This window comes from Rosa chinensis, chromosome 5 (genome assembly GCF_002994745.2).
Source record: "Rosa chinensis cultivar Old Blush chromosome 5, RchiOBHm-V2, whole genome shotgun sequence".
In the NCBI taxonomy this organism is placed as follows: Eukaryota; Viridiplantae; Streptophyta; class Magnoliopsida; order Rosales; family Rosaceae; genus Rosa; species Rosa chinensis.
This window is the reverse complement of record NC_037092.1, coordinates 11,562,987-11,575,073: the sequence shown is the minus strand read 5'-3', so window position 1 is coordinate 11,575,073 and position 12,087 is coordinate 11,562,987. Positions and strand designations below refer to the sequence as shown.

General features: G+C 40.8%; 2 protein-coding genes across 2 annotated transcripts; both read left to right on the top strand.

The window, feature by feature from the left end:
- Nucleotides 1-2,285: 2,285 nt before the first annotated feature.
- Nucleotides 2,286-5,470, top strand: LOC112203155 (wall-associated receptor kinase 3). Its single transcript, XM_040519378.1, is given in 3 exon segments — nucleotides 2,286-3,708; nucleotides 4,284-5,051; nucleotides 5,054-5,470. Coding segments are annotated over 3 exon segments (1,245 nt in total). The 5' UTR covers nucleotides 2,286-3,632; the 3' UTR covers nucleotides 5,455-5,470.
- Nucleotides 2,529-3,455, top strand: LOC121048797 (wall-associated receptor kinase 2-like). Its single transcript, XM_024344163.1, has one exon. It carries the CDS (start codon nucleotides 2,529-2,531, stop codon nucleotides 3,453-3,455), a length of 927 nt encoding a protein of 308 aa, XP_024199931.1.
- Nucleotides 5,471-12,087: the final 6,617 nt, after the last annotated feature.

Sequence of the window (12,087 nt, the reverse complement as noted above, 5' to 3'; positions counted from 1 at the left end):
GTAAGCACAAAAGCGTCTCTAAAAAAACCTAGGAAATTGTTTACTAATTACTAACATAGAGTAGGCCTAAAACAAAACACATGCCCCATTCACTCAAGTCCAAAAAAAAGCAGCCCAACACCCTAGCAGGTCGGCCCACAAATTCTTCGGTGAATCTTTCTTTTGTGTGGTTAAATTTTACAACAATTTATTTATTATATTTCAAATTTTAAATGCTTTTAAATACTGTTAACTTAAATAAAGAATGATGGTTGTAAATTATATAAGGATTACACTTGGCGATGAGTTTGATCCCCTCCGATCTAACTTATTGGCACATACAGTTCAGAAACTTTCAAAATGTATTCGTGGCGGATCAGCGGATCATTCGTGACTGAATAAAATAACATAAAAACAGAGAGATTTTAATGAATTGAATTCTACAAATTAGCAAGTTAAACTTGCTAATCATCAACGCCTTCAATGCTCATCATTTCACTCATACATAGACAATCTAATAAAGCTCATCTGAATTGTTGGTTAACTCAAGGGTTTCAGATGTATAATTCAAATTGTAAATTACCAAATTTTGTCATTTTTTTTCTTCGCTAATTCGACGTGTATATATTCATACTTTAAAAAAAATATTTTTAAAAAAAAAAAAAAACACACACACACCCTTACATCGTAGTACAGACGGATAAGTTTACGTATATCTGCCATTACCTAAATTTTAAGGGTTTTATCCATTTACCCCATTTCTAGGGATTTTTTACCCACTAACCCCATTAAGTTTTTTTAATTCTCTCTTACCCAATACACTCTAAGAGAGTCTTCTCTAATACCCCATTAAGATTTTTTTTTTGTTTTTAATTTTTTTTTAATACCATTCTACCCCTAACCCCTTTGTTACTTAGAGAGAGAGAGAAAAAAATGGAAGAGAGAGAAACCATAGGAGACTTCGCCGGAGCCCGTCACCTGAATCCGATCACCAGTCGCCGGATTCAGGCCAACTATCGCTGGATTCCCTTCGCGGGCCGCCGCCCACCGGAATTTGCTGAAAATCTCACCGGAAATGTTTTTTTGCCCCCAATAGACATCTATTGCCCCCTAATAGACCTCTATTACCCCCTATTGGCCCCCCAATAGACGACTATCAGCCTTATATTGCCCCCCAATAGACGACTATCAGCCATGTATTGCCCCCCAATAGACGTCGATTGCCCTCTAATAGAACTTTCGTTAGCCGACATAGGAACTAATCTTCTTAAATTTAGACAAATAAACTTTAATTAAAGAAAAAAACGAAGAAATTATATCAATTTCAAAATGTCTATTACCCTCCAATAGACAATAGACATTCAAAACTTTTTTCCCCTCTGTCCCATTACTTAAAAAAAAAAACCTAAACCCTAAAAAAAAAAAAAAGGGCACCCAAGTCTTCTCCCTCTTTTCCCTTCGCCGGTTGCAGACTTCGACTGTGAGACATGAAGAGATGGATGCCCCAATTTCTCGATTATGTACCTTGTGGAAGCTCGCTTCGCTACAGTAGCCGAGGCTGTTGAACTGGTTGGCAACGGAGGAATTAGGAAGCGGGGTCGGAAACGATGACGTTTAGGCGATGAGGTTGAGGGACTGGCCGCAGATCGAGACTAAATTGGCCGGCCGGAGTTCTGAAGCGAGTTTAGGGATGTTTCTGGTGAGCTTTCCATTTTGTTTTTGGATGAGACGACGCCAGCTCGTTCGCCGCCGACAGCCTCAGAGTTCTTCGTCGTCGAATTCAGTCCAGGTAAGCTGGACTTGATCGAAACTGGGAATGGAAGAGAGAGAGATAGAGATCGTATGCTTCACTGGAAATAAGAGCACAGAGATCAAGACCGGCGACATCATCGGAGCGAGGACAGCGACGACTCGGAGCGAGGACAACGGCGACTCGGAGCGAAGAGGAACGATCTGATAGAGAGAGAGAAACCGGATCGGAGGAGGAGAGAAATAGAGAGTGGCAGTGGATGTAATTAATTAATTGAGTTAAGGGCAAAATGGTCATTTAGTGTTAAATTGGGTAAGTGAGAACAAAAATCTGTTGCTGGGGTAAGTGGGATCATTTTTGTTTATTTTGGGGCTTTGGGTCAACGACCCAAATTTTAAACCTTGATTTTCTAGAAGTCAATAAAATCCATAAACTTGTAGCTCTCATCATAAAAAGCAATACCTGAATGATGTAGGAACCAATTTACCACCCGTCCATATATCCTGGTTCTGCACAACTTGTTTTTTTTTTTTTTTTTTATTAAAGTTGGCTAATCGAGTTTCGCCGTCCCTATTGATTCATCTTGTACCAAGTTGGATGCCATGTCCTGTTGTATTTGCTTAATAACAGGACATTGCTGTGTACACACACAAATTGGTGCTACGAGGAAGAAGAGTTCCATATAGTTGCACGGATACTACCTAGTCTTCATTCCATATGCCTACAAAAGGACCTTGTTTGAATCCACTTTACTCGCAAGTAATACATTATTTTCCAGCTTTCCTCTGCGAGTGGTATCATGGCCGCCTTGCAGGGGATCTTGCTCATCATCCAACTCTCATTCGTAATCATCAGAGTATTGATTGTATCAACAACAGCAGCAGCACCTCAAGCGCTGCCTAACTGCCCTGACAAATGTGGTAATCTCACAGTTCCTTATCCATTTGGCATGGCCGAAGGTTGTTACCAAGGAAATGACTTCTTTGTCAATTGTAGCCAGGCAACCGATCCCCCAATAGCATATTTGACCAAAAATGGCACTGTCATCATTACCAACATATCCCTTGCTGAGGGTGAGTTGCAAATATCAGACTTTATAGCTCGATATTGCTATAGCACCTCTGCTCTGAGAACCAGAAGGAACAGCCCTGTGCTACGGCTGCCTTCTCCTTACATCATCTCTGATACCAAAAACAAATTCATTGCCGTTGGTTGTGACACTTATGCAATTTTCAAAGGATTCCAGGGCACAGAACAGTCCATAACTGGGTGTATGTCAGTATGTAACAGCCTAAAAAGCGTTGATCAGAATTCTTGCTCTGGGGTTGGGTGTGGCCAAACAAACATTCCTAGCGGACTGCATAACCGTACTATGACACTGGATAGCTATAGCAATCATTCAGGTATATGGGACTTTAACCCCTGCAGCTTTGCATTCATTGTTGAAGAGACACAGTTCAAGTTCTCTGGGAACACAAGTTTTCAACAACTGAACAGCACTACACGGCTTCCAATGGTTCTTAATTGGGCAATTGGGGACGAGCCAGACCCATGTGATGTAGCTAAAAAGAGGCAGGATTTCGTATGCCAGAACTATAGCAAGTGTGTGAATCCCACAAATAGGAATGGTTACATTTGCCAGTGCTTGGATGGTTACGAAGGGAACCCATACCACCCAAATGGTTGTCACGGTGATCTTTTCAAATATACAACAAATGGGAAATAAAGCTCAAATTGCGATTTAACCTGAATGACCTGAATAACTAATCTGGTATATGTGTGTTTTCATTTATTTTCAGATATTGATGAGTGCAAGGATCCAAACCTCTGCAACCACGAAGAGTGCAAAAATTTGGCAGGAAGTTACTACTGTTCATGCTCAAAAGGATACAAGATCGACAGCATGAATGACAAGAGTTGCATCAAAGAGAATCCCAAAAATAAATCAAAGATGACTCTCCTGCTTATTATTTCATTGAGTAAGTATACTTGCATAGTAAAATGCATGCCCCTATCCTAGAATTCTAACATAAACTCATATTCAATAGTAACTATGCATACAAACTTAGTAACCTTAAGCTACTTTTAATCGTAGCCTAGGATTTCCATAAATTTTTCCTTAAAAAAGACAGTAATATAAAACTGCTATGAGGTACACACTTGTTCCAATTTCAGTCAACTTTGATCATATATTTTTCTCTTCAATTTCAGTACCAACCATTTTTAACAAATATATGATTGAAGTTTTCAAAAGAAAAAAAAAAGAAACAAGAGAGAGGGAGTCTGCTTCCCTATGAAAAACTTTTCTGCTCAAATAGCTAGAAACCAGTCTTTCATTTGTCAAGAGCATATTCCACTAGAAAAGGCAGAATTTTAAGTTTTAATAGAAGGGGAAGGTAAAACCTACAAATCCTAAGCGCAATAGGCAAAGCCCAGCTAAACCAGACAGAAAATACTAAAACAAGAAGATAAACTATCTTTATGTCTATTTAAAGTACACACTACACAGACAAAATATTAAATCTAATTTGGCCGTGATTTCAATTACATGCAGGTGTAAGTATAGGCTTATTGGTTTTATTTGTGGGGATTTCGTGGATATGTTGCGGGATAAAGAGAAGAAAATACACTAAACTCAAAGAAAAGTACTTCAAAGAGAATGGTGGCTTATTGTTACTACAACAACTTGCTAGTCATGGAGGCACTGTGGAGACAACAAAAATCTTTTCCACAGAAGAACTTGAGAAGGCAACAAACAATTACCACGAGCGTAGAATCCTTGGAGAAGGAGGCTATGGAACCGTGTACAAAGGAATACTACCAGATGACAAAGTGGTGGCCATAAAGAAGTCAAAAGGTGGTGCCCCAACCCAAAGTGATCAGTTTGTTAACGAGGTAATTGTTCTTTCTCAAATAAACCACAGAAATGTGGTGAAGCTACTAGGTTGTTGTTTAGAGACAGAAGTGCCTTTACTAGTATATGAGTTCATCACCCATGGAACTCTTTATGAGCATATTCATAAAAAAAGATCATCACTGTCATTTGAATTACGAATGAAGATAGCAGTTGAAACGGCAGAAGCACTGGCATACTTACACTCCTCAACTTCAAATCCAATCATACATCGAGATGTGAAAGCAGAAAATATACTCTTAGATGATGCTTATACAGCAAAAATATCAGACTTTGGAGCTTCAAGATTGATTCCATCAGGTCAAACTGAAATACAAACTTTAGTGCTAGGGACATTCGGCTACCTAGACCCGGAATATCTGCAATCGAACCAACTAACAGAAAAGTGTGACGTCTACAGCTTTGGTGTGTCCTAGTGGAGCTACTAACAAGCATCTTTATTTCTTCCATGGATGAAGATTGCTTGAATCAAATTCTTGATGATGACATTGTGAACGAGGGAAACATTGAGACAGTAAAGAATGTGGCCAGTCTTGCAAAAAGATGCTTGAGGGTAAAAGGGGAGGAAAGGCCTACCATGAAAGAAGTAGCAATGGAGCTAGAGGGAATGAGGATTACAGCAAAGCACCCATGCGGAACTAATGTTTGTTTCTGTCCAGAAGAAAATGAGTACTTGCTTGGGTCACTTGATTCAGATGCTTATGTTTTGGATGTTAGAGGAGGTGGTGGTAGTTCTAGTGGTTTAACTACTGGTACAGGGTATGACAGCATGCAAATACAAATGTTAATGCCTTATGGTGATGGACGATAGTTGATTGGCGTGTCACTCCTTGTGTATTTATTATGTACTATTTAGGAATGGTTTTTTGAATTAAAGCAGTCTCCATACAATAAAATCATATGTAAGCACATTATAATGTGAAATGTAAGTTAAGTGTGACCTGAGTTTTCATTCCCTGGTTTTGTACTTGGTGCAAAAGCAAGAAGGCATATATAGCAGTGTACAGATCGTTGCATTTGAATCAGTGACCTGAGTTTTCATTCCCTGGTTTTGTACAGATCGTTGCCATTTGAATTGGGACACATTTTATTGGAAGCAAAGCTCATATGTAAGTAGCACCCAGATGACTGCGATCTTTCTGAGCCTGCAAACTGCCCAAGGTCATCCTTGTCAAAAAAATATCATCTTTTTGACAACCAAGATGGCATTACGTGCAATTTATAAATTTAAAGTTTCTGAGTTTCCCTCTTTGCATTCAATGTAATGGAGAATTCAAAGTAATGGACTTTCATGTAATCCAAATGGACATTATAGACCAACGAGAAAGCAAACAATGTACTTACATTTAATCAAAAAGCTTTAAATTAATTCTTGCCAACTGAAAAAGAAACCCAATTGCAAACTGCAATTTTAGTCAGGGTTGGGGAAATTTTCTATCCACGTACTGAAACAGAATCAGATTGAGATCGAAAACATACTAATATAACAAACAGCAAAATAGAAAGTTCAAACCTTTTTCTCTAAGGAGACGCCGAGACACGGAGAGGAAAGGACGACGGTTGTGGTCTCCCGCTTGTTTGTTAAGGAGATTTCAGAAGCAGTCTCTGTTCGTACACGAGGAAACAGTGCTTATGAATTGTTAAATGTTTGATACAGCGAAAAAGCCCAATCTTTATCCATACCTGATACCTCTAATCTATACCCGCATGTCATAAATATCTGGGTTGTTATCCCAAAAAAATAAAAAAATACAACATGTTTTTCGCGTGGTGATATTTACAGGACGACCACACAAACAACTTCCGGGAAATCGAAATTGCAGCATAATTGAGCAACAGTAACTTCAGTTTCCATTTGCACGTGTGAAAAATGGCTGGACGAAAATAGCGGAAAGTAAATCCCGCGCTGTGGTTAGTGAACCGCCGACTTCCGGGATGAATATGACAAATGGAGTTGCATGGTAATTGCACCTACTCAATGGAAATAAAAGGGACAACGACCTCAATCAACCTTCATGGACTTGAACCAATTACAATCAGTTTCAGTTGCAATCACTTCAGCACACCTGAATTTCTACATTCTAAACCGAGCACCGACCCTAGCCTGCTTGATTTGGGGTCGTAGATCAGATCATGGCGTTGCGACTCTCATTGGTGGCAGTCCTACTCCTGTTATTGGTGGCTAGTACTACTACAACAACAGCAGCTGCTGCTCAAGCCCTGCATGGTTGCTCAGACAAGTGCGGAAATCTCACAATTCCATACCCATTTGGCATGGAGGAGGGTTGTTACAGTCAAATAGAACAAGATTGAGAATGAATTTTCTGATATATAATTACACCCATTCTGTGGTATATATAAACAGATTACAATCGTACTACAATGTACTACAACTATTGTGTACTACTGTACTACACAACATATACAAGGTAAGTAGATACAACAATATATTCCTAATAGGGAACTATGACTCACACTAACACTCCCCCTCAAGTTGGCGCATATACATCAACTGTCAATGGCTACCTTGTTGTCACAATACAACTGCATGGTACTCTTGAGTTTGAAACCCAAATCACGTAACAAATTTCTCAGCCACAACAATTCACACACTCCGTGAGCCATACCCCTATACTCAGCCTCAGCACTAGATCGTACCACAACTTTCTGTTTCTTACTCTTCCATGTAACCAAATTACCTCCCACAAAGGTAAAGTAACCCGATGTTGACCTCCTGTCTGTAATGTTTCCAGCCCAATCTGCATCTGTGAAGCCACAAACATCAAGAATGTTGTTGTGTTTAGAAAACAGTACTCCCCTTCCTGGAGCTGACTTTAAGTACTTCAAAATTCGCATAACAGCATCCATATGACTCTCACTCGGGTTATGCATGAACTGACTCACCATACTTACTGCATATGCAACATCTGGTCTAGTATTAGCCAAATAAATCAAGCGCCCAACCAACCTCTGATAGCGAGCTCGATCAGTAGGTACCTGATCTGGATACTCAGCTAAACAATGGTTCTGCTCAATAGGAGTATCAACAGGTCTGCAATCCAACAAACTTGTCTCTGTCAGCAAGTCAAGAATGTACTTCCTCTGGCACAGATAGATTCCTTCTCTCCCCCTGGCTACCTCAATTCCTAAGAAGTACTTAAGTTCACCCAAGTCCTTCATCTCAAACTCAAAGGCTAGCTGTCTCTGCAGTCTATCTATCTCAACAGTATCATTGCCAGTGATTATCATATCATCCACATAAATAATTAGAGCTGTTACCTTCCCTTGTTGATGCTTAAGGAACAAGGTATGGTCTGAGTTGCTCTGTCTGTAACCAACCTTCCGCATGAACTGTGAAAATCTTCCAAACCAAGCACGAGGTGACTATTTAAGACCATACAGAGATTTTCTCAATCTGCATACAAAATCACCAGGAGAAGCAACTACATACCCAGGTGGAAGGCTCATGTACACTTCCTCGGCTAACTCTCCATGAAGAAATGCATTCTTGACATCAAACTATCAGAGTGGCCAGTTTAAACTAGCAGCGAATGAGAGCAGAACCCGAATAGTGTTCATCTTGGCAACAGGAGCAAACGTTTCATCGTAGTCAATACCATACGTCTGAGTAAACCCTTTTGCTACAAGGCGTGCTTTGTACCGATTCACTGATCCATCTGCATTATGCTTCACGGTAAACACCCAACGACAACCTACAGCCTTCTTGCCTTGTGGTGGAGGCACAAGTTGCCAAGTATTGCTCTTCTGCAACACCTCCATCTCTTCCTCCATTGCCTTCCTCCACTTTGGATCCCCCAATGCATCCTGCACTTTGTTAGGTACTGATACAGTAGATATTTGATTCATAAAAGATTCATATGACTTAGACAACCTCCTAGTGGACATATAATTGGCTACTGGGTATTTTGATTTGGCAGTAAGGGTAGGTTCATATCTTTTGACTGATTGACCCCGAGTGGTCCTATTTGGTAACACATATTGCCCAACATTAGACTCATTACTACTAGTACTAGTGGGTGGACATACCTCAAATGAGTGATCTTCAGTACCAGGAAGCTGTGGGTCAGGGGTAGAAGCAATGGTAGGAGGGACAGTTGTGTCTTCAACATCATTTTCGGCCATAGAGACTGGTGCTTGGATGTTTGGAGTTGTATCTTCAACATCATTTTCAGCCATAGAAACTGGTGCTTGGATGCTTGGAGCTTCTGCTTCTAGTGGCGAGCTAATGGTCTCAACTGGGTCCGTCAAAATACCACTTGCTTCTTCTCCTCCTTTTGATTCCTCCCCCTCTCCATGATACAGCTCTTCAAAAATGAATTCTCCCCCTGAAGAGCTGTATCTGAAGAGGTAAAATAACTCATGTCCTCAAAGAAAGTGACATCCATAGTGACATAGTACTTCCTGGTAGGTGGATGAAAGCACTTGTACCCTTTCTGATACCCTCCGTAGCCAATAAACACACACTTAAGTGCCCGGGCATCCAATTTAGACCTCTGGTTCTTAGGAACATGGACAAAAGCAACACAACCAAAGACACGAGCTGGAAGATTATGAAATGAAGGTAAGGAGACATGAGATGCAAGAACCGCAAATGGAATTTTCCCTGAAGGACACTAGAGGGAAGACGATTGATAAGATGGGAGGAAGCATATACAGCATCGCCCCAAAGATACTTAGGCATATGGGCACTAAAGAGAAGGGCACGAGCCATATCAAGTAAATGACGGTTTTTTCTTTCAGACACTCCATTTTGTTCAGGTGTTTGTGGACATGTGGTTTGGTGAACAATCCCATGGGTGTTGAAAAACTTTTGGAAAACATGATTAACATATTCCCCCCCATTGTCAGAATGAAGGACTTTAATGGTGCTATGGTACTGTGTTTGAACAAGAGTACGGAAAGTTTGGAAAGCTGGAAAGACTTCATCTTTGGTTTTAAGAAGGGCAACCCATGACAATCTCGTACAATCATCAATAAACAACACAAAATATCTCATACCCGATACAGTGGGCTCTCTAGAAGGTCCCCAAACATCAGAATGAATCAACTCAAAAGGAATAACACTTTTATTAGACATTCTAGGAGAATAAGTAGCACGATGACTCTTGGCCAAAACACATGTTTCACAACGTAAAGCAGACTCATTCACACCAATAAACAGAGTAGGCATGGTTGTTTTCATAAGACTAAAAGAAGGATGCCCTAAACGGCGATGCCACAACCAAATTTCACTTATCTTATCAGAATTCGAAGTCAAAGCGACTCGGGACTGTGCTCCTGGTTTCTCTCCCGCGTATGTCTGATCCAGATGGAACAACCTGCCCCTCAGATACCCCCGACCGACTATCTCCCTGGTGAGAAGATCCTGAAAAATCACATACATAGGATAAAAGGTTACGGAGCATTTAGACTCAGCATTCAATTGTGGAACAGATATCAAGTGATGAGACAAGTCAGGTACATATAACACATTATGAAGCTCTAAAGTGGGAGTAATACACACTGATCCGGACCCTAACACAGGAAAAGCCTCACCATTGGCATTGGTGACATAGGACACTAGTGGGGAAGACAAGTCAGTAAAATACGATTTATCATAAGTCATATGATCGGAGGCACCAGAATCAATAATCCATGTATCAGAACCAACAAAGTTAGAAACCTTTAAACTCATACCAATCTTACCACAATCCCCAAAAGAACCTCCATCTGAACTTCGCACAGACACCTCAACCTTCTAGACATCATTGACCTTGGAACTCTGACCTTTACTGTCATCACCACCCATTGCAATAATACAATAGAGGAAAACACACACAAATCTCAAGATACGCAGCGGAAATAAGAAGAACAAGCGCCTCCAACTTACTTTTTTTTCCTTTCTTTCTTTCTTTCTTTTTTTTTTTTTTTCTTTCTTCTTCTTTTTTTTTTTACCTGTGGAGTTGACTAGTTTGAACGGGTTGACCGAGTGAGACTAACTGAAGTGGACCGAGTTGAGGCGAGTTAACCGAGTTGAGGTGAGTTGACTGGGAGATCGAGTTTAGGCGAGTTAACCGAGTTGGGGTCTGGTGGATCTGTGGGAGGCGACGAACTGTAGAATCTGGTCGATGTTTGGAGAGTGATGAGGAGTGACAGCGGGCAGAATCTGGGCAGAGCTGCGACGGGCTGTGAACTGAAGAACCTGATCGATGACGAGGAGAGCGACGAAGTTCTGGGCAGAACTGTGACGGGCTGCGATATGAAGAACCCGATAGCGGTCTGGGCAGGGCACCAAAGTGACTCAGATGGCGGTGACACCGAGAATCGATCGATACATGATCTGGTGTGATATGAACTGGTCTCGGGGCACGGTCGGGCACTGCAGCTGGCTGGACAGGCTGATCTTTAGCGCTGGAGGAAGACGAAGGCAGTCTGGAGAGATGAGGCCGGTCTGAACAACGTCCAAGAAGAAGATGCACTGATCGTTCTTGGACTGACGGTGATGCTAGGAAGATAACGACGACAGAATCCCAATAATGCCGTTAAGAGATTCAATAACCCTAACAATGGGGTTTTTGAATTAATTCCTCAAATTAAAGAATTAGAAAATAAGAGACAAAGTCCTCTCGGATCTTTGCTCTGATACCAAGTCAAATAGAACAAGATTGAGAATGAATTTTCTGATATATAATTACACCCATTCTGTGGTGTATATAAACAGATTACAATCGTACTACAATGTACTACAACTATTGTGTACTACTGTACTACACAACATATACAAGGTAAGTAGATACAACAATATATTCCTAATAGGGAACTATGACTCACACTAACAGTTACCTGCGAGAAGAATTCTTTATCAATTGTAGCAATACCACACAACCACCAACAGCATATTTAAGAGTCAGCAATATCATTGTTACTAACATTTCCCTTGATGAAGGTGAGTTGCAAATATCCAACAACATGGCTGAAACTTGCTATAACGAGCAGGGCAATGTGACATCCAGCAACGATTATTCGCTCGACCTGCCCCTTCCTTATACGATATCCGATACCAAAAACAAGCTCTACACCGTTGGTTGTGACACTTATTCAATTTTACAAGGCTTCCTAGGGGAAGATGAGTTCGATACGGGGTGCATTTCCATATGCAACAGGCTTGACATTGTTGATCAATATTCTTGCTCTGGCACTGGGTGTTGCCAGACTAACATCCCCAGAGGGTTGAAAAATACGACGGTGACGTTGGATACCATCAACAGTCATAAGGATATATGGGACTTTAACCCCTGCAGTTACGCCTTCATTGCAGACCAAGGACAGTTCAATTTCTCGGCTGCAAGTTTAAAGAAACAGGATAACAACTCCTGGCTTCCAGCGGTTCTTAATTGGGCTATTGGGAATGACACAGACTCCTGTGATGAAGCTCAAAAGAGGA

Excerpts from the sequence above, each read along its gene's own strand:
- LOC121048797 (XM_024344163.1), top strand. The coding sequence starts at position 2,529 with ATGGCCGCCTTGCAGGGGATCTTGCTCATCATCCAACTCTCATTCGTA.